The following is an 18928-nucleotide window of genomic DNA, read 5'->3' on the forward strand; positions in this document are numbered from 1 at the left end:
AAACTATTCACCCTTTGCAAACACGTGACCACGACCACGTGACGGCGCCATGACGGACGGCGGAAGCACAGGCTAAACAGTAGTAGACGAGCGGAAAGTTTCATAGTTTCAATCAGTTTGAAATACATAACACTAAATAAACTGTATTTATGGCTTTATATGGCTTCTTCTATTGAACAACAAGTTGTTGTGCTGTTATCGGTCGAGGTAGGGCATCTGGTAAGTGCTCACAAAGAGCAGTAGTTTGAGAAGTTGGAGATAGCAGGATTGGATACCGACCCTTAATTCGTTCTCCCTCCGTTTTCACAGACCTCATTAAATCACTGAGTCTGCCACCGATCTGTACCACTATTTGGTAAACGGGGTATCCCCATATACTGGTGCTGATCTCAAAGCTTTTAAAAGTCTGGATGCTTACCAGTTCTTTGTAGCTGGCTGGGTTACAGGTACGCGATGCTACGCTAACGGCGGGGGGAGGTACCTCATAATGGCAAAGATAAGACATCAATCTAGGGTTTATTTTGTATTAACATCTATTCTTTACTTAAGTAAAGATTTATATAACACGGAGCCCATGTTTTTAGAGGACATGGTCGGTCTTGGCTACCCACATACCGTTGTTCACTGGGTGTGCCAATGCAATTTCCTAGCTAATGGATGCCAGCTCTGGGAAGTGCAGTCATTAATTATCTATCACACGTTAATCCATGCAGTAAATCACGGAGAGTCTATGATCAGTAGTAACCACACATAATTGTAACATCTAGCCATCTTCTTATCTGCGATTATATTCGCTGTGTAGCCTATGTTTAGATTTGACTGGTGGATATTACGACGCGATGGGCAGCAGCTAGCGAGCAGTCCAAAGCTAGCTGTAGCTAGCTCGTCAGCTAGCCGGGGTAGGAGCTCCACAGACCCGCATTTAACTCGTTTTTGAAGCTAGTTTCCGTGCCATGTCATCTTTAATTTAACCAATATTTTTTGTATGTGTATTAAGTTCAAAAACGATCAAGGGAACGGCTTTCTTTTTTGGATATGTAGCTAGGTCAGTGAATAGCCGATGTTAGCTAGTTATGTGGGTCATCATCAGGTTGGACCTGTTAGCAGGACAGCTGGTTAGCACGGCAGCTAGCAGGTTGAGGATAATTTTATTTATCACTCATTTAAAACAGAAAGGCAATACATACACATGCTTGTGTTGGTGAGGATTACTCTGCATGTTTGTGTTCAATTCAATTCAATTTTATTTATAGTATCAAATCATAATAAGATAAGAGTTATCTCGAGACAATTTACAGATAGAGTAGGTCTAGATCACACTCTATAATTTATAAATCCCCAACAATTCTAGTAGTTCCCCCAAGAGCAAGCATTCAGTGCGACAGTGGCGAGGAAAAACTCCCTTTTAGGAAGAAACCTCAGTAATGAGAAAAACTTCTTTTAGGAAGAAACCTCGGCCAGACCCATGCTCTTGGTATGACAAAGCCGGTTGGGGATGTGCTGAACAGTGGAAATAATAGTCACAATAAAGATAATGGAACAGTGACTAAGAAATAGTAGTCGTAGTGTTTTACAGATTACTTTTTACAGAATCTAGAGATTACTCTGTAGATTGTGAATGTGAGAACACAAACACGAACGAAAACGTACGAGTTTAGCTTGCTGTCCATCTACAGCATAGCTCTTCCGCCGTCCGCCATGGCGTTCATAATTTGCGCGAGTGGAGCGTGAAGTCACATGCAAAGGGTCAATAACAATTTGTGAAAAAAAATCGCTATTTACAGAGTAGCACTGTGGTTGTTAAAACAGTGCTGTGTAGAAACCGCATACAGACAGAGCTGATTGAAATATGGCTTTCTTCATGTTTATGCCCGCTGATGAGAGACATTGGGCTAACACTGCTACTTCAAATATCAGTGGTGAAGCGTACGGGCAACAGGCTGATAATGTGCTTTTTCACAAAGCAGCTTTGGAAACACGGTTTCTGTGATGTGGTGACAGCTGGGAATCTCTCTGCTCCAGTACACTGAGAAGACGTCAAAACCCAGTATTATTAAAGGAGAATTCCGGTCAATTTTTACGTTAATCTTGATCGCTATAAATATGCGAGTACAGTCGATAGAAAAAAAAACGAGCTGAATCGGTGCGGACAACACAGAGTAACTGCAGCTATGTCTACGAGCTTCCACTTAGCTAAAACGGCAGTTGTCGGGGCAAGTTTTAGAGTGCCTTTGTGCCTCTTAACAGACACAAAATGCAATTAAAATGTCTGTGCAACATGAACAGGGCCCTTACATGACAACAAGATGCGTTTTCAACTCAGACATTGTTTAAATTCACCTACCCTGTCTCTAACCTGCTGGTAGCTGTTGCGTGATAATCATCACGCAACAGTTCCGTGTGTATTTGTAGCTCATTCATTTTGTATGTGATCAATCTGGTGTTGGTGAGTAGGAGGCTTGGCATTGTCAATCTGTGTGGTAGTTCCCTTAGCTAACTGACCATATCAGTGACTATGTAACTACATGGAAATGGGCCAAATGATGTCTGTGGCTTGCACACTGATAGCGTTAGAGAAGGCTAGCTGTAGTCTCGCGCTGAAGTCCCGGTGTAGCAGGAAAAGGTAAACAGTGTGCAGATCGCTCCGAGAAGCAATCCTTGCAAGCCACAGACATCATTTAGCCCATTTCCATGTAGTTACATAGTCACTGATATGGTCATAACCACTACAGTGCTCAATTACCTATTTTTGAGGGGGAATAAAGTTCAAGTTTTCGTCGCGAAGGCATGACCTGTCCTCTGGAGGACATAGCCAGACCACCGGGCGCTCACTGGATTGTTTTCAGGAGCAGGAGGCGACGAAGGCGGGGAGAAATCAGAAGCAAGGATCCCGGTCGGGCCTGCTAGCGCGGCTAAGGGAACTACCACACAGATTGACCATGCCAAGCCTCCTACTCACCAACACCAGATCGATCACACACAAAATGGATGAGCTACAAATACACACAAAACTGTTGCGTGATGATTATCACAGAATAAGCCTGGCTGAACACACTTATCACGGACGGCAGCTAGCAGCTAACAGCTAGCAGCTAGCAGGGCGAGCTAGCTACCAGCAGGATAGAGAACAGAGTAGGTGAATTTAAACAATGTCTGAGTTGAAAACGCATCTTGTTGTCGCGTAAGGGCCCTGTTCATGTTGCACAGACATTTTATATGCATTTTGTGTCTGTTAAGAGGCACAAAGGCACTCTAAAACCTGCCCCGACAACTTCCGTTTTAGCTCAGTGGAAGCTCGTAGAGGTAGCTGCAGCAACTCCAGTTTGCTAGGACCGATTCAGGTCAGGTTTTTTTCAACCGAAAGTACTCGCATATTTATAGCGATCAAGATTAACGTAAAAATTGGCCGGAATTCTGCTTTAACGACTGACAATGGCTGGTCGTCAAGTGCAATCATGCATTGGGCAAGAGCCTAGTTATTTTTTTACAGCCAAAAATCTCCAAACGGCTGGCATTGCTCCTCTTCTGCCACCTGTACCTGTTTGACGGAGAAGTTATTGTCACACTGCTATGAGGTGGTATCGGGTGTGGTAGTATTGGAGTAATTTTATGAGTACAAGTACGAGTACATGCGCACGGCATCGGACCGATACCCGATACTGGCATCGGTATCGGTGCATCCCTAGTTATTACAATATACTATTTAACACATTATAACGCAAAAAGTTACACGTTATATCGCTACACCTTTATATACGGTCAATGATCGCTACACAGTAACTTAATAATAGGGCCGTTAATTAGTTAAATTGCAACAGTGTTTAGAGGTGTGTTAACTGCAGTGGCTGTGCAAGAATGAGACCACCAAAGAACAAGATGACAGAAGGAGGACAGAAACGTCAACATATATACATATTCCCAAAGAAGTCCCATTCATCCTGTCTCACTTCACCATCATCGGAAATGTTCAGTTTAATGAGAATTATAACGGCCACGAGAGCAGCCTTGATAGCCCGCTAGCTCACTTAACAACGCCTCAGCTAATAATGTGTCAATCCGCAGTGATTAAAAGAGCAGCTGGGTGAAGGAATTTGTCCACCTAGCTAGCGATAGCACGGCAGCGCCTCATCACAGCCCGACTCATTTTGACAGTAAAATACAGTATACGGCTACTACCACAGACCGTAATAGGGGGATAAAATGCGTGCCGGACCGGTGGCTTTTGCCAGTAATGTTAGGGCGTTTTCACACATACCTCATTTGGTCCGGACTTTCGGACTTTTCAGTTTGATCCGAACCAAAATTACAGGTGTGAAACCTCCCCCGGACCACGGTCCGGATCAAAAGATCAAATTTTGGTCCAATAAAAAGGTGGTCTCGGTCCGGACCATGGTCCGGTTCGTTTATAGTGTGAAAGCATTTTTTGGATGGTTCGGACTTTCGGACCAAATACAAGAAGCTCTGGCAGGCTCTCCTTGTGTTACAAGACCGGGGAAGCTCCTTTAAGGAATAGCTCAGTGCTTATGTGTACGTGAGAGACGGTAACGGTGTCAGCGCTCAGAGCAGACAGCTGTCGGCTATCAGAGCAGAGAATACATCAGCAGTTTATTTGTTAAGTGGTAGTAAATGTACAGTATAGGATTCCGTTTGTCTCTGAATAAATGCTCCAGGAAGAACGTTCCCGTGTCTTTGCTTCTCAACATCACAACAAAACCAAAAGAGCCGCAGCAGTAGGGGAGAGCAGCAGTCAGTTGAAAAAACTCTGACACAGAGAGAGGATACGAGAGGACGGGGAAGCCCGTCTACAAACCAATCAATTATAAGTATCTGGAGACGCAGCTCACGTATGTGATGACGGCAGGACATAGTTTTGTCACGTATAGATCCTTGGTGCGCTTGCATAACTGCAGTGTGAAACCAAAACTTACCAAATATCAAATGTATACAATGTAACAAAAACATGAACCTTGGTCCGGACCTTGGTTCGGACTTTCATGTGTGAAAACGCCGTTGATGTATTTGCTGTCAACAGCTGGCTATCGGATAGCTCGTTGCTGGAACAAGGTTGGCACACACAGCAGTCTGATGCCAGGCAAGGGAAGGGAAATACTGTGGTGTTGAGTGACAGACAGAAGGTTACATTAAACAGCTACATAATTTATGTTGCTATGGACAACGGATTCCAACCGTAGAGACGAAACGTTCTATTGTCTTTAGCGGAAGCAATACAATCGTTCAAATCAATTAACAATTTTTGACACAAAAATTTTGTGTGAAATTATTGATTTATTTGGCAAGTAGCTGTGTATATATAAATGTATAAGCTGGATAATGTTGTTATAGTGAACACAACCCTTGTATTCGCTATAACGACTACCTTGCTCTACATTATCCCTTACATAATATAGTATGTTGTAATAACAAGAACATTTTCTTGTTATAACTTGATTAGTTTGTATGTTGTAATAACGTAAAAATATCTTGTTATAACGGGAGAAACAACTTGTTATTACAATAAACTTTTCAGGTAATAACTTGATACTGATACGTTTTTCTTTTTTTTGCTGTGGCAGCACTACGCTTCCGTATCAAACAGCCTTACATCAAACATATGCAACAATTGATACACACGGTCATGAAGTTGCCATGATTGGAGAACCATGGCAACTCTGTACACAGCTATAACAATAACCTGAACCGAAGTGATGGTACTCACTGGAGCTGCAGTCAGGGCCTCCTTGTTGCAGTACTTCTTCCTCTCGTACTTGTCCCGGATGAAGACCTCCACTGCTCTAAAGGTTAGGATTAAGGACTGAAATACTTCACAAAAATACCCAAATATCCATGCACACACAACAGAAACATCATTGTGCTATAATCATCAACATATTGTTATTCTCTGAAATACTCAGGAAACACAAACCTGCCAGCGCCCAACCTTTGCCTTCTTTATGGGTGTTACATAGTGCAGGCGTTAGAAAAAAATTAAACAAGATTATAAACATAGGTGGAGGTGATGTGCAGTGTTTTCCCTAGGTTTAGGTGCACGTATTTTGCGGGGGGTTTAGGCGCCCATCTCAAGAAAATGTTACGTTTTTTGATAAATGAATAAAAATTCCCCATCAATTTTGTGTCTCTTTGTAGTCATGTTATGTTTCTTTTTGGTCATTTTTGTTTTGGGTCTCTGTGGTCATTTAGCGTCCCTTTTATAGTCGGTTTGTGTCTCTTTTTGCCGTAGTTTTGTGTGTCTTTTTCAGATCATTTTGGACCGTTATTTTCACCATATCTGTGTCTGAAATGTTGGAAACGCTAGAGCAGATAATAAATAAATAACACTCAAAAAGCTTAAAGACAAAACCTGTTAAAGAAGTCCAACTACAGTCTTTAGATCTGAGAAAAGTCTTTTAGATGCATTTATTCGGCTCAGGTGCTGCCCAAAACAGCTCGGTGTTGCACCTAAACCTTATAATGGCGGGGAAAATCCTGAATGTGTCCAAAGTAAAACAACAGCATCATTCGTTTGTTTAAGAAAAGTGTTGTTAACATAATGTAATGTTCCGCCCCAAACCACAATCGTTCCCTTTCTGACCCCTAAGTAGTTTTTGGACCAACCAAACAACCATGGAGGCAAAAGATCAGGAAATCGTCATATGAATCCTAATTGTAACAGTGATTTGTAACGTTTTTAGAATGCTGTTCCTGCCGATATGGACATCAGGTCAGAAAATGCTAACATAAAGCAACAAGAAACGATGTATTTTGTCATGTAGTTTGGAAGACTTGTTAAAAGAAACTTTACAACTACTGCCAAACTCAACTTTCAGGGTTCATAGGCGAAAATCGCGGAGGGGTCGGTGGTGTCAGGACCTAACCCATCTGAGGGTTGTCCACCCCCTAAATCATTAAAGCCACAATGTGTATTGTAAATCATATAATAAAATAATACAATTAAAATAATTGTGTAAGTAGTAAAACAATACAAGTTTAAAAACATCTTGAGACCCCCCCTTCCTTGCCTCACAGTGGTTTGGGCCACTGCCTGTACGTTCAGTGGGACTGAGCAGCGCTGGCAAATAGTGGTGTGCGATACTGCAAAATTTGGTATCGATCCGATACCAAGTAAACACAGAGCCAGTATCGCCGATACCGATACTTTTTAATAATTAAGGTGGATGCATCATCAAATTGCTAAATCTGAATGAATTTTCATGACCTTTAAGTGGTTTTGTGATTTTTTTTCCTTTGGATTATTAATAAATTAAAACCCAGGACAGAATTTCCCTATGCTTGTTTAAATTTGTTGTGTTAACACTGTATCTTACAGCCTTTTGACAAATTATACAGTTTGCCGTTGTTTAATTTTCGGCCTGAAAATATAGCCACAGGGAGCTCCTCTTCCTCTCTGCCATTCTTCTGCTCCGTCTCTGTCCTGCTTGTGTGTGTGTGTGTGTGTGTGCTGCTGGCTGCCGCCGGGCGTGGCTGCTTGCTTGCTTGTTTGCCTGGCGCCGCTGAGTAACATGACGGTACACCATCAAATCACAAGAGTGGGGAAGAGGAGCAAAGTGTGCCTGCTCTGCGCTGTGACAGGAGCAGCACTTGAAAGCACTTACCAAGACACAGACAGCCAAGTCGCCTCTTTGATGAAACTGCAGCAGTGCATACTGAAGAGAAACTAAAACTACAGTATCAATCTCATTACACTGGTATTGATCAATATCAATACCACTGTTGGTATCGATACTATCGATATTTGGATTGATCCGCCCACCACTACTGTTAAGAGCAGTGTTGCCAATTTAGCGACTTTGTCGCTAGATTTACCGACTTTTCAGACCCCCTTAGTGACTTTTTTTCACAAAAGCGACTAGCGACAAATCTGGCGACTTTCTGTAGAAAAGACGCCAGTATTATCCACGCAAGGTATTTCTCTCTTGTGGCCGCCAAAACAGTCACCTCTCTCTTCTGTTCTGTGACTGAGGAGCAGCCCCTCCCCTCTTTGCTCTCTCCTCATGTGCAGCAGCACTGCAGGCAGGTAGAAAGGGAGGGGAGACAGGGTGCGGGGGCCAGTGTAGGTACGAGAGACAGCGGGACGCGACGGGAAAAAGACGCCACTGAGCTGGCCTGGCCCTGGGCAAGCCAGCCTTCTTTGAGAATTCTTTATCGATTTTTCTCCCTCCCTTTGTAGAATTTAATTTTTTACTTAAAATATAATGTAGGATACCTAAGTAATCATTATAATGTAATATAAATTCCTGTAGAGAATTTGTGATTATTTGGCTAAAGATTTCTATTTCTTTCTATCTACCTTGCTGACACAACCACTAAGCTTTATGCAAATTATTGCATAATGACATCACAAATATGCAAATGAGTGTATGACATCATTTAGCTACTTTTAGCGAATTTTGGAGCTGGTGCTAGCTACTTTAATTGGAAAAGAGTTGGCAACACTGGTTAAGAGAGACGGCGCAGGTTGGGAGAGAACAAAGTTTGAATCACTTCAGTAACGTTAGTTGTGGAACTCCAGTAAGACAAGGCTATTTCATCCACTTTAAACATAGGCTGAAGTGATTCTTTTCTCGAATACAGATGATTATAGCTTGTTGGATAGTTAGTTAGCTAGCTTGTTTAATGGCTTGTTGGATAGTTAGTTTACTAGCCTGTTTGGTAGCTTGTTGGAGAGTTAGTTAGCTAGCTTGCTAATTCCACCCAACATGCTTTCACTGGTTACAGATAATGAGTCGGCTGGCTAGTTATCTAGCTAGCTTGCTAGGAGGCTCAGTTCTCAGTTCTGCATCATCCGCATTAGAGAAAAGAATCCCTTCATCCGATGAACTACACATATCCTCTACAACTCTACAATTCAGGCTGTATTCTTTTCCTTCAAAAAACTGCTCTTGAGAAATTTTGTTTATTGTCCCCCCTCAACTGTTAGATGAAATACGCCCATGTCTATGGTCCATGTGGTGTGTTAGTACGTCCTTCATTAGTGTACCATCCGTCTTTATCTAACACTCCTTTGTGGTCATGTGTACACGACCACCCTATCATTTGGCAATAATGTATCCAATCACTGTATTGCTCTGTTTTCAGTCAACAGTAATAAATGAGCGCCGTGTTTGAGATGCAGTCCAGCAGCCTGCCTCTTCCAACTTATCTCGTAGCTTGACTCGTGCGGGTGGTCATCATTTTTTCAATCTTTTGAAGTCTATTACTCAACCCGACAGAAGCGTCGCTGCTGAAATAGCGAGATAAGAGATTCTGGATTAGCGCCGATTTAATGGTGGCGTGTCTTAGGGAGTGTGTGAGTTGGAGTTTGAGTGTGTGTGCACACACTTGCATCTTTGCCATGGTATTTTGACTGTAGCAGGAATCTTGATGCAAAACACCATGGCCACATCATTTCTGTGGTTAATGTCAATGTTTTAGATTTTTTTCTGAACCATCAATTTGACTAAACAATATTAGAAATGTAATTTCACACGGAGATATGATCCACGTCTAGATGTAATGTCTTTTATCAGTGTTCCAACTGATGATGACATTTAGAGAGAAGCATTGTACACGAGGAAATTCATGGATTTTGATAATACTCCAAGAAAATCAGGGGAAGATCATTGTATTTTACTAAATGGATTTTTCACATTTAGCCATTTTTGCCTTTATTTGTTGTTGACCGTGTTCAGATGGCTGGAATCGAACTGGGGATGTTCCATTTATATAATACTGAAGGCCTTTAATACTGCATTAATACTGAATGCGAACATTTCCACAATGGTACACACTAGTCAAAGTTCCACAGTTAATCGTCATAATATTCTTTTCAATAAACTCACACAGATTTATGGATTTATGTCAGCAACTAAAAGGGCCATGGTGTGAATGTGAAGATACAGGAAGTTTAGAAGGCTTTGCATTTATAAAAGTTAACCGTAGACATTCTTTGAGAAACAGTTTGGATTTGTTAGAGAATGTATACCACAAGGATGTGTTAAACAACCCCATGCAATGTTGGTGGTGATATAAATGGGTAAATGTGATGCGAAACTACAAATCAAAACCTACATAGTCATAGGACAGCTCTAGTGTCACATAATAATTTAAATAAAGGGGCCCAGTTCCGACCAAAGATTTGTGACGAGACGAAACCGTTTTAGAACGTCGCAGGGAAAAGTTGCAGCAGTCTGAACCAGCCCGTCTCAGCTCAACTCAAACCAGCTGATGGTTTCACTGCGACTCAGCTGTTCTGAGAGGACCTGTTTCACCTGTTTCAACAGCCAATAGAGAAGTCAGCTATAAACTATAGAAATAAAATTATACATAATCCATTTTATTTTTATGTTACAAACAGCTGGTCGAAATGGCAGAGTTTTAGATGGAGCCTCAATGACCACCCGAAAGCTCAGTAACGTATATGGTGGAGCAAGATAGAGAGAGACTGAAAAGAGGGAGCGCCCAGCGGCATTAGAACAAAGCAGTTAATCAGAGAAAAACGTGTTTTGCCGATTTATCACTTGAAATATAACTGGAGCAAGCATCTCAATACCACTAACATTATCCACATTCATATTTAGATGAAACTAATTATATATCCAGTAGGGATGAGCGAGTACAGCATTATCTGTATCTGTATCTGTATCTGTTAACCATATGAATTATCTGTATCTGTATCTGTACTCGGACTGGGCGGGGCCTAACCCGGAAGTGGACGGGATTTAACCCGGAAGTGGGTCGGGTTGTCTTGAAATGGGCGGGGCTTTAACCGGTATGTTATTTTAAGCATGCAATTGATATGGGTTGATCAGAAGTTGTTATATTTATTGCTGATTAGAAAACTATTTACATGACAGCATCAGCATTGAGCTTCAGATCAATGGTTTTGATCACGATAACAAACGAACTATATACAGAACAAGTTTTGCAACAATGAATACAACACATGAGGTTGCAATTATGAAGTAAAATGTAATGAACAAGAGTTTTCATACTCAATATAACTTTCTTTTTTTAACTTATAAATTTGTTATGATCAGTGTGATTTTTTTCAGTCAGCTGACGGTTTAAAAAAGAAAAAAATCTCCGACAGGCAGAGACGCAACGCGAGTCGCATTCTACCAAACCCCACGTTTACCAGAACTCTACTGGTTAATAAGTAAGTACTACAAACCTAAGTAAAAAACAAACCTGAAGCTGAAGAAACCCTAAACGTTAACGGAAAAGACCCGCGAACCTGAGTGACTGAGGGAGAGACAGAGAGAGAGAGCTGTTCTCTTCTCAGTGTTCTGTGTGTGAGTGAGCAGAGCGGCCGGGACACAGCAACACAATACATCTGTATGTGTGTAGGGGAGGGGCGCTGTGACTGACTAGCCTATCACAGAACGCAGACACAGTCAGCTACCCAATGAGGATTTTTATTCAATCCGAGCACAGCTAGTGACTCGTATTACTCGTATAATACTCGTACTCGGCAAAAGTGCTTTATCCGTACCGGATACTCGTTTCAGCCGAGTATCCGGCTCAACTCTAATATCCAGCTACAAAAACTCTACAAGTCCAAAGTGATAAGAAGTACAAAGAGGCGTTGTTATGGAGATGATACACTGTCTCTTCTCGGCGCATTGTTGTGAACTGGCAGGTAGTGTTGACAAACTGACTGAAGAGCCGGTTAATTAACCTGAGTCGTGTCACTGAACCGGGAGAATTGAGTGCCATACGTCAATGAACCGACTCACTCCTGTTTTTTTACCTCATTCGTATCGTTGTGTGTAGCTGGTCTTCTTCTGTTACTGTGTGTGTGTAGTAATCTAGCTCATTAGCGCCTCCACTGGGCTGTCACAAGGAGACCGGGCACCAGGCTAGTGAACGAGACCGAATGTATTCGTGCAACCGCTCGAGTCTAATGTAATCAAGTAATCAAGCGGTGTCTTGGTTCTCGGCAAGTTTGAGTTATTAACCAAGCCTTGTTTCTAGTGCATCTTAGATGATTGTGTTCATGGCAATTCACACATTTGTTAGGCCTGCTGCTGCTGCTAGATAGCTCTCTGTCTCTGCTCTCCCCCTTCCCTCTGTCTGTCATTAATTGCAGGAGTGAAGCCTGGTGTGCGGGAGTCAGGGTTCCAGCTGCAGCTCATTCACCACAATCACCTCAGCTTTAAATACCCCAGTCAACCTTCCACTCATCGTCAGATCATAGTCAAGACGACCACGTTAGTTTAGCTGCTGACTTTACCACTCGTATTAAGCTCTTGTGTGTTTTGCTCGCTCTGATTTTTTCCTGTTTTTGACCACAGCTCTTGGAACCTGACTCCTGCTGCCACTTCACTCCTGCTATCCACCATTCCTGCCATCCTCCATTCCGGCCATTCCTCCTCTCCACATTGGATCTCAGGATTATTGGACACGGACCTTGGATATTACGGTACCTCTCCCGCTCTGTACCCTGGATCTGAAATCATTGGACTTGGACTTTGCTTTTCCGGTTGCTTTTGATCTTGGACATTTTACAATAAACCTGTTAAACTTTCATTTGGCTATGTGTTATTGTCTGGACTTGGGTTCAACCTTAGTTTCACTCATAACAGTATGATCTGACCAAAAAACATGAACCCAGCAGACAGTAACGTTGAGACCACACCTGAGATTAATCAGATTCGGACTGCCCTAGCCAATCAAGGTAAATTACTCGGTCAACATGATTCTCTGTTCAAAGCCATTTCTGATAACAGTCAGATGTTGCTCCAGCAGGTGCAACTACTCACCAATCAAGTGTCTGTCCTCTCCACCCAAGTTAATGCCGCACCCCCCGTTCAAGAAATACAAACCGCTCCTCCCCCCCTTCCGCCTGTTATTTCCGCTTCACCTTCTCATATCAGAGAGCCTTTTGTTCCTGCTCCCGAGCGTTATAATGGTGATATGGGTGCCTGTGGGGATTTTTTGTTACAATGTTCATTAGTGTTTGAGCAACAGCACCTCTCCTATGCTACGGATAGATCCCGCATTGCTTACCTCATCAACTCTACTATCGGGTCTGCCCGATCGTGGGCATCAGCCGTCTGGGAGAGTCAATCAGCCGTGTGCAACTCTTACGCTGCCTTAACCTCAGAGATGAGAAAGGTGTTCGACCACCCTGTACGAGGCAAAGAAGCTACTAAACGTTTGTTTTCTCTTCGGCAGGGATCTCGCAGCGTGGCAGAGATGGCAGTAGAGTTTCGGACTTTGGCAGCAGTGAGCGGTTGGAATGACGAGGCATTGCAAGGAATGTTCATAAATGCCTTATCAGAGACTCTGAAAGACGAACTGGTGTCACATGAGGATTCTGACACATTGGATAAACTGATATCACTCGCTATCAGAGTGGATAACCGGCTTCGGGAACGCCGCCGTGAGAGGAGTGTCAGTACTAGTGCACCTGTCTGTCGTCAAGCAACTTTTCCCCGCCACTTCACGACGGAGATGGCCAAGACTTCTCCAGTGACCGCGAGGAGCGCGGAACCCGAGGCCATGGAGGTGGGACGTGCACGATTGTCCGCTGAGGAGCGTGCACGCCACATGCAGGCTAGAGTTTGTCTGTATTGTGGGGAGGCTGGACATTTTGTCTCCTCCTGTCCTGTTCGCTTGGGAAAAGGTCCGGCTCATCATTGATGGGAGAAGCCTTGGTGAGCCGAGCAGCTAGTTCTTCTCTTTCTCCTCGCATTCTGCTTCAGGCATCCCTTCAGTACCAGTCCCGAAGTTTGTCTGTTGGTGCGCTCATTGACTCTGGGGCTGACGAGAGTTTTTTGGACCAGGATTTAGCCCAACAATTGGGCATTGAGACTGTGCCTCTTGACTGTCCGCTGCAGGCTAAAGACCTGAATGGACAATTGATGACGCGTGTTACTCATCAGACTGTTCCTGTTTGTCTCCGTGTGTCTGGAAATCATCAGGAGAGGATTAGTTTACATATCATTGACTGTCCTCAGACACCCTTGGTTCTTGGTATTCCCTGGTTAATTAAACACAATCCACACATTGACTGGATTACGGGTAAAATTGTTTCCTGGTGCATGTTTTGTCACACTGTCTGTATTCTGCTCAAACCCCTGCCAGTACTATACCTCAAACCCCACCGGAGCCCGTGGATCTCTCTGCTCTTCCTGAAGTATACCATGACCTGGCATCTGTCTTCTGCAAGCACAAAGCTACGGCTCTTCCTCCTCACCGGCCGTACGATTGCGCCATTGACCTCCAGCCTGGAGCCCCTCATCCCAGCAGTCGCCTGTACAATCTCTCCCGCCCGGAGACGGAGGCTATGGAGAATTACATTCGGGACTCTCTGGCAGCTGGTATCATCCGTCCATCTTCGTCACCGGTAGGGGCAGGATTTTTTTTTGTTGGCAAAAAGGATAAAACCCTCAGACCCTGCATTGATTATCGTGGCCTAAACAACATCACTATCAAGAACAAGTACTCACTGCCATTAATCAGCTCTGCTTTTCCCCCTCTACACGGCGCCTCAATATTCACCAAACTGGACCTACGAAATGCGTACCATCTGGTACGCATCCGAGAGGGTGATGAATGGAAGACCGCCTTTAACACACCCTTGGGCCATTTCGAGTATCTGGTGATGCCCTTTGGATTATCTAACGCCCCTGCAGTGTTCCAGGCACTGGTGAATGATGTCCTTCGGGACATGCTTAATCGTTTTGTTTTTGTATACCTGGATGATATCCTGATATACTCAAGTTCTTTGGAGGATCATGAGCTACATGTGCGCCAGGTTTTGCAACGTTTACTGGAGAATAAACTGTTTGTGAAAATGGAAAAATGTGAGTTTCATGTATCTAACACCTCTTTTCTGGGTTACATAATAGCTCGGGGGGAGTTACGGATGGACCCAGCTAAAATCTCTGCTGTTACGGACTGGCCAGCTCCTTCAACCCGTAAACAACTGCAGCGATTCCTGGGGTTCGCTAACTTTTATAGAAGGTTCATCAAGGACTACAGCAGCATTGCTGCGCCCCTCACCGCTCTTACCTCCACATCTGTGTCCTTCACCTGGACTGAAGGAGCTGAATCAGCATTTAAAGAGCTGAAACGTCGCTTTGCTTCCGCCCCCATTCTGGTGCAGCCCGACCCTACTCGCCAGTTTGTCGTGGAGGTGGACGCATCTAACACTGGGGTAGGTGCGGTGCTTTCACAACGTGCTACTGATAATAAGATGCATCCTTGTGCTTTTCTCTCACGGAAACTTTCTCAGGCGGAGAGAAACTACGACGTTGGAAATAGGGAACTGCTCGCCGTTAAGCTGGCCCTTGAGGTGTGGCGACATTGGTTGGAGGGGGCGGAACATCCCTTTATCATTTGGACAGATCATAAGAACCTTGCATACATCCAGTCGGCGAAGCAGCTGAATTCCCGTCAAGCCAGGTGGGCTCTATTTTTTGGAAGATTCAATTTCTCCCTGTCTTATCGTCCTGGGTCACGCAACATTAAGCCTGATGCCCTGTCTCGTGTTCATTCTGCTCTAGAGACTGGTTGTAATCCTGAAACCATATTGCCCTCCACCTGCCATGTTGCAGCCATTACCTGTGACATTGAAAGGGTAGTTAGACAGGCCCAAAACCATCAAGCTGACCCAGCTAACGGTCCTCCTAACTGTTTGTTTGTTCCCGAGTCTGTTCGCTCACAGGTTCTGCAGTGGGCTCACTCTTCTCCCCTTACCTGTCATCCTGGAGTGTCACGAACATTGGATTTTTTGCGCCGGCGGTTCTGGTGGCCCAGGATGGAAGTGGACACACGTGCTTTCATCGCTGCTTGTTCGGTATGTGCACGTAATAAGAACTCTACCCAGCCCAGCGCTGGTCAGCTCCGACCCCTGCCAATACCCAGCCGCCCTTGGTCCCACATCGCATTGGATTTTGTCACTGGACTTCCCTCCTCCTCTGGGAAATCAGTCATTCTCACGGTTATTGATCGTTTTTCCAAGTTTGCTCATTTTTTGGCTCTACCCAAACTTCCCACTGCCAGAGAAACCGCTGACATCCTGATGGAACATGTTTTCCGCTCTCATGGTCTGCCTATTGATATTGTCTCTGACAGGGGTCCCCAGTTTGTCTCCCAGGTTTGGAAAGCCTTCTGTACGGCTTTGAGCATCACTACCAGCTTGTCCTCTGGATATCATCCCCAGACTAATGGTCAGGCCGAGAGAGCGAACCAGGAGATGGAGACCGCGCTCCGCTGTGTAACTGGTGCCAACCCTTTGTCGTGGAGCAGCATGCTTCCCTGGGTAGAATATGCCCATAACACTTTGACTAACACTTCCTCTGGTTTGTCCCCCTTTCAGTGTGCTCTTGGCTATCAACCTCCCCTGTTCCCTTCCCAGGAAAGGGAACTGGCGGTACCCTCTGTGCAGTCTCACATGCGCCGCTGTTTCAAGGTCTGGAGGAAGGCTAGGATAGCGCTGTCCCGAGCATCTTCTTACATGCAGAGGCAAGCCAACCGTCACCGTTCTCAGGCTCCCGTTTATGCGCCTGGAGGTATGGCTTAAATCACGTGATCTTCCGTTGAAAGTGGAATCGAAGAAGATGGCACCACGTTTTATCGGACCGTTTAAGATTCTGTCTGTTATTAACCCCTGCGCTGTGAGACTCCAGCTTCCTGCCTCTCTACGTGTTCATCCCACTTTTCATGTTTCCCAGATTAAGCCTGTGTCTGTTAGTCCTCTGTGCCCGCCCTCTCTTCCCCCTCCTCCGCCCAGGATCGTGGGTGGGGGTCCTGTCTACACTGTTCGGCGGCTGCTGGACGTTCGCCGTCGGGGCCGTGGGTTACAGTACCTCGTGGATTGGGAGGGTTACGGTCCTGAGGAGCGCTCCTGGGTCCCCCGGAGCTTCGTCGTGGATCCTACACTGGTCCATGACTTTCATCGTCTGCATCCTGATAAACCCTGTCGGCCGCCAGGTGGCGTCCGTAGAGGGGGGGGTACTGTTAGGCCTGCTGCTGCTGCTAGATAGCTCTCTGTCTCTGCTCTCCCCCTTCCCTCTGTCTGTCATTAATTGCAGGAGTGAAGCCTGGTGTGCGGGAGTCAGGGTTCCAGCTGCAGCTCATTCACCACAATCACCTCAGCTTTAAATACCCCAGTCAACCTTCCACTCATCGTCAGATCATAGTCAAGACGACCACGTTAGTCTAGCTGCTGACTTTACCACTCGTATTAAGCTCTTGTGTGTTTTATTGGACACGGACCTTGGATATTACGGTACCTCTCCCGCTCTGTACCCTGGATCTGAAATCATTGGACTTGGACTTTGCTTTTCCGGTTGCTTTTGATCTTGGACATTTTACAATAAACCTGTTAAACTTTCATTTGGCTATGTGTTATTGTCTGCACTTGGGTTCAACCTTAGTTTCACTCATAACAACATTATCGATGGGGAAATACATCACATACAAATACACGTCATGTTATCTTGTTAGTTACGTTAAGTTAAATGTTAGAGAAGTGAATGTTGCAGGCTGTCGTGATCGAGGAGACCGCGCACCAGGCTACTGAACGAGACAGTAACCGAGGGTACTGCATTAGTCTATATTCAAACAGATGTCTAGGTTCTCGGCAAGTTTGAGTTATCAACCAATCCCAGAAGCCTTCATTTCTTGTGCATCTTAGATGTGTACATAGAAATTCATAGGCTACATTAGCGATGGATATCACATACAAATACACGTCATGTTATCTTGGGTTATGTTAAGTTAAATGTTTGTTACATGGTAGGTAGGCTGTCACGAGGAGACCGTGCACCAGGCTACTGAACAAGACCTTTATGTCTCGTGCAACTTAGAATTGTGTTCAGGGAAATTCATAGGGTACATTACCAAGGGGAAAGTATTATATCACATACAAATACACGTAATGTTATCTTTAAATCTTAGTGAATGTTGCTCGTCGCGTCGGTCAGTATGAGTGTATTAAATAGTATCTCGAGACCGAATATAACCGTGCAACCGCTCGAGTCTAATGTAATCAAGCGGTGTTTTGGTTCCTGGCGGGGGAAGTAAACGTCACTAGAGTTTGATTATGTTAATGTGTCTTGTGGCTGTGGAGGGTCTGACTGAGTAAGCGGGAATACTGGAGTGAAACAGACTAGTGTCATGTATTTTGATTATTGTATTGAATTCTAGAGTGATACGGACCGTATTAGGATTTGCAAAGTGTTGGGGACACTGGAGTGAAACGGACTGTTTCAAATAGTCTTGTCCTAGTCTGGATCGACGATAATCGCCGGATGTCCCTCGCCTTGCAAGACTTTGTTACAGGAAAAAACAATAAACTTCCAGCTAGCAAGCTACACGCTAAAAATGGAAAGTTTGGAAGAAAATTTGAATGGTGCAACAAGGCAGGCCTGCGTGGTTCTTTCAGGTGAATGATTGTAAAGATTTACAAAGAATATGTTTACAGCATTTAATATCTAACTACGACTTTTTGGGACCAATTGGTGGGATTGCTGTGGACAAAGTACACACAGCAATACACTGGTAAGAGCAAATTACGTTAAACCAGGTATCCAGCTAATTTAAATAGCTCACGTTACTGTATTGTGTTAACAGTTAACTTCATTTAATATTGTAAGTGGCGTTTTCTTTCTTTCAACTATTACAACTATTTTGCAGAGCCACCGTCGCTGTGTCCGGAGCTTAGCGCCGCCCAAGACCACTGTAATTGGTTAAAGCAATACAAACAACCCAGAGTGTTTTTCCTCCTATACCAGAATGCACCTGTGGTGTAGCCAGACCTTACTCCACAGCGCTGTGGAAATAGGTCTGGCAATGCGAGACTAGTCTGGTACTGTTGTTGGATCCAAACAAATGTGCATAAACTGATCTTGTACAAAAGAACACATGTGGCCAACCGACACTCCAAGACAAAAGACTCAGAGACCACGTGGTCTTTCAA

The 18928-nt window shown here is 44.3% G+C and overlaps 1 protein-coding gene across 1 annotated transcript in view; it reads right to left on the reverse strand.

The window, feature by feature from the left end:
• smap1 (small ArfGAP 1) overlaps positions 1-18928 on the reverse strand; it is a 235402-nt gene that overhangs the window by 198073 nt on the left and 18401 nt on the right. Inside the window, exon 4 of the mRNA XM_035992468.1 lies at positions 5717-5792. Coding sequence (XP_035848361.1) covers positions 5717-5792 — 76 coding nt within the window. The remainder of the gene's footprint in view (positions 1-5716; positions 5793-18928) is intronic.

Source organism: Sander lucioperca, chromosome 15 (assembly GCF_008315115.2).
Source record: "Sander lucioperca isolate FBNREF2018 chromosome 15, SLUC_FBN_1.2, whole genome shotgun sequence".
Classification (NCBI taxonomy): Eukaryota; Metazoa; Chordata; class Actinopteri; order Perciformes; family Percidae; genus Sander; species Sander lucioperca.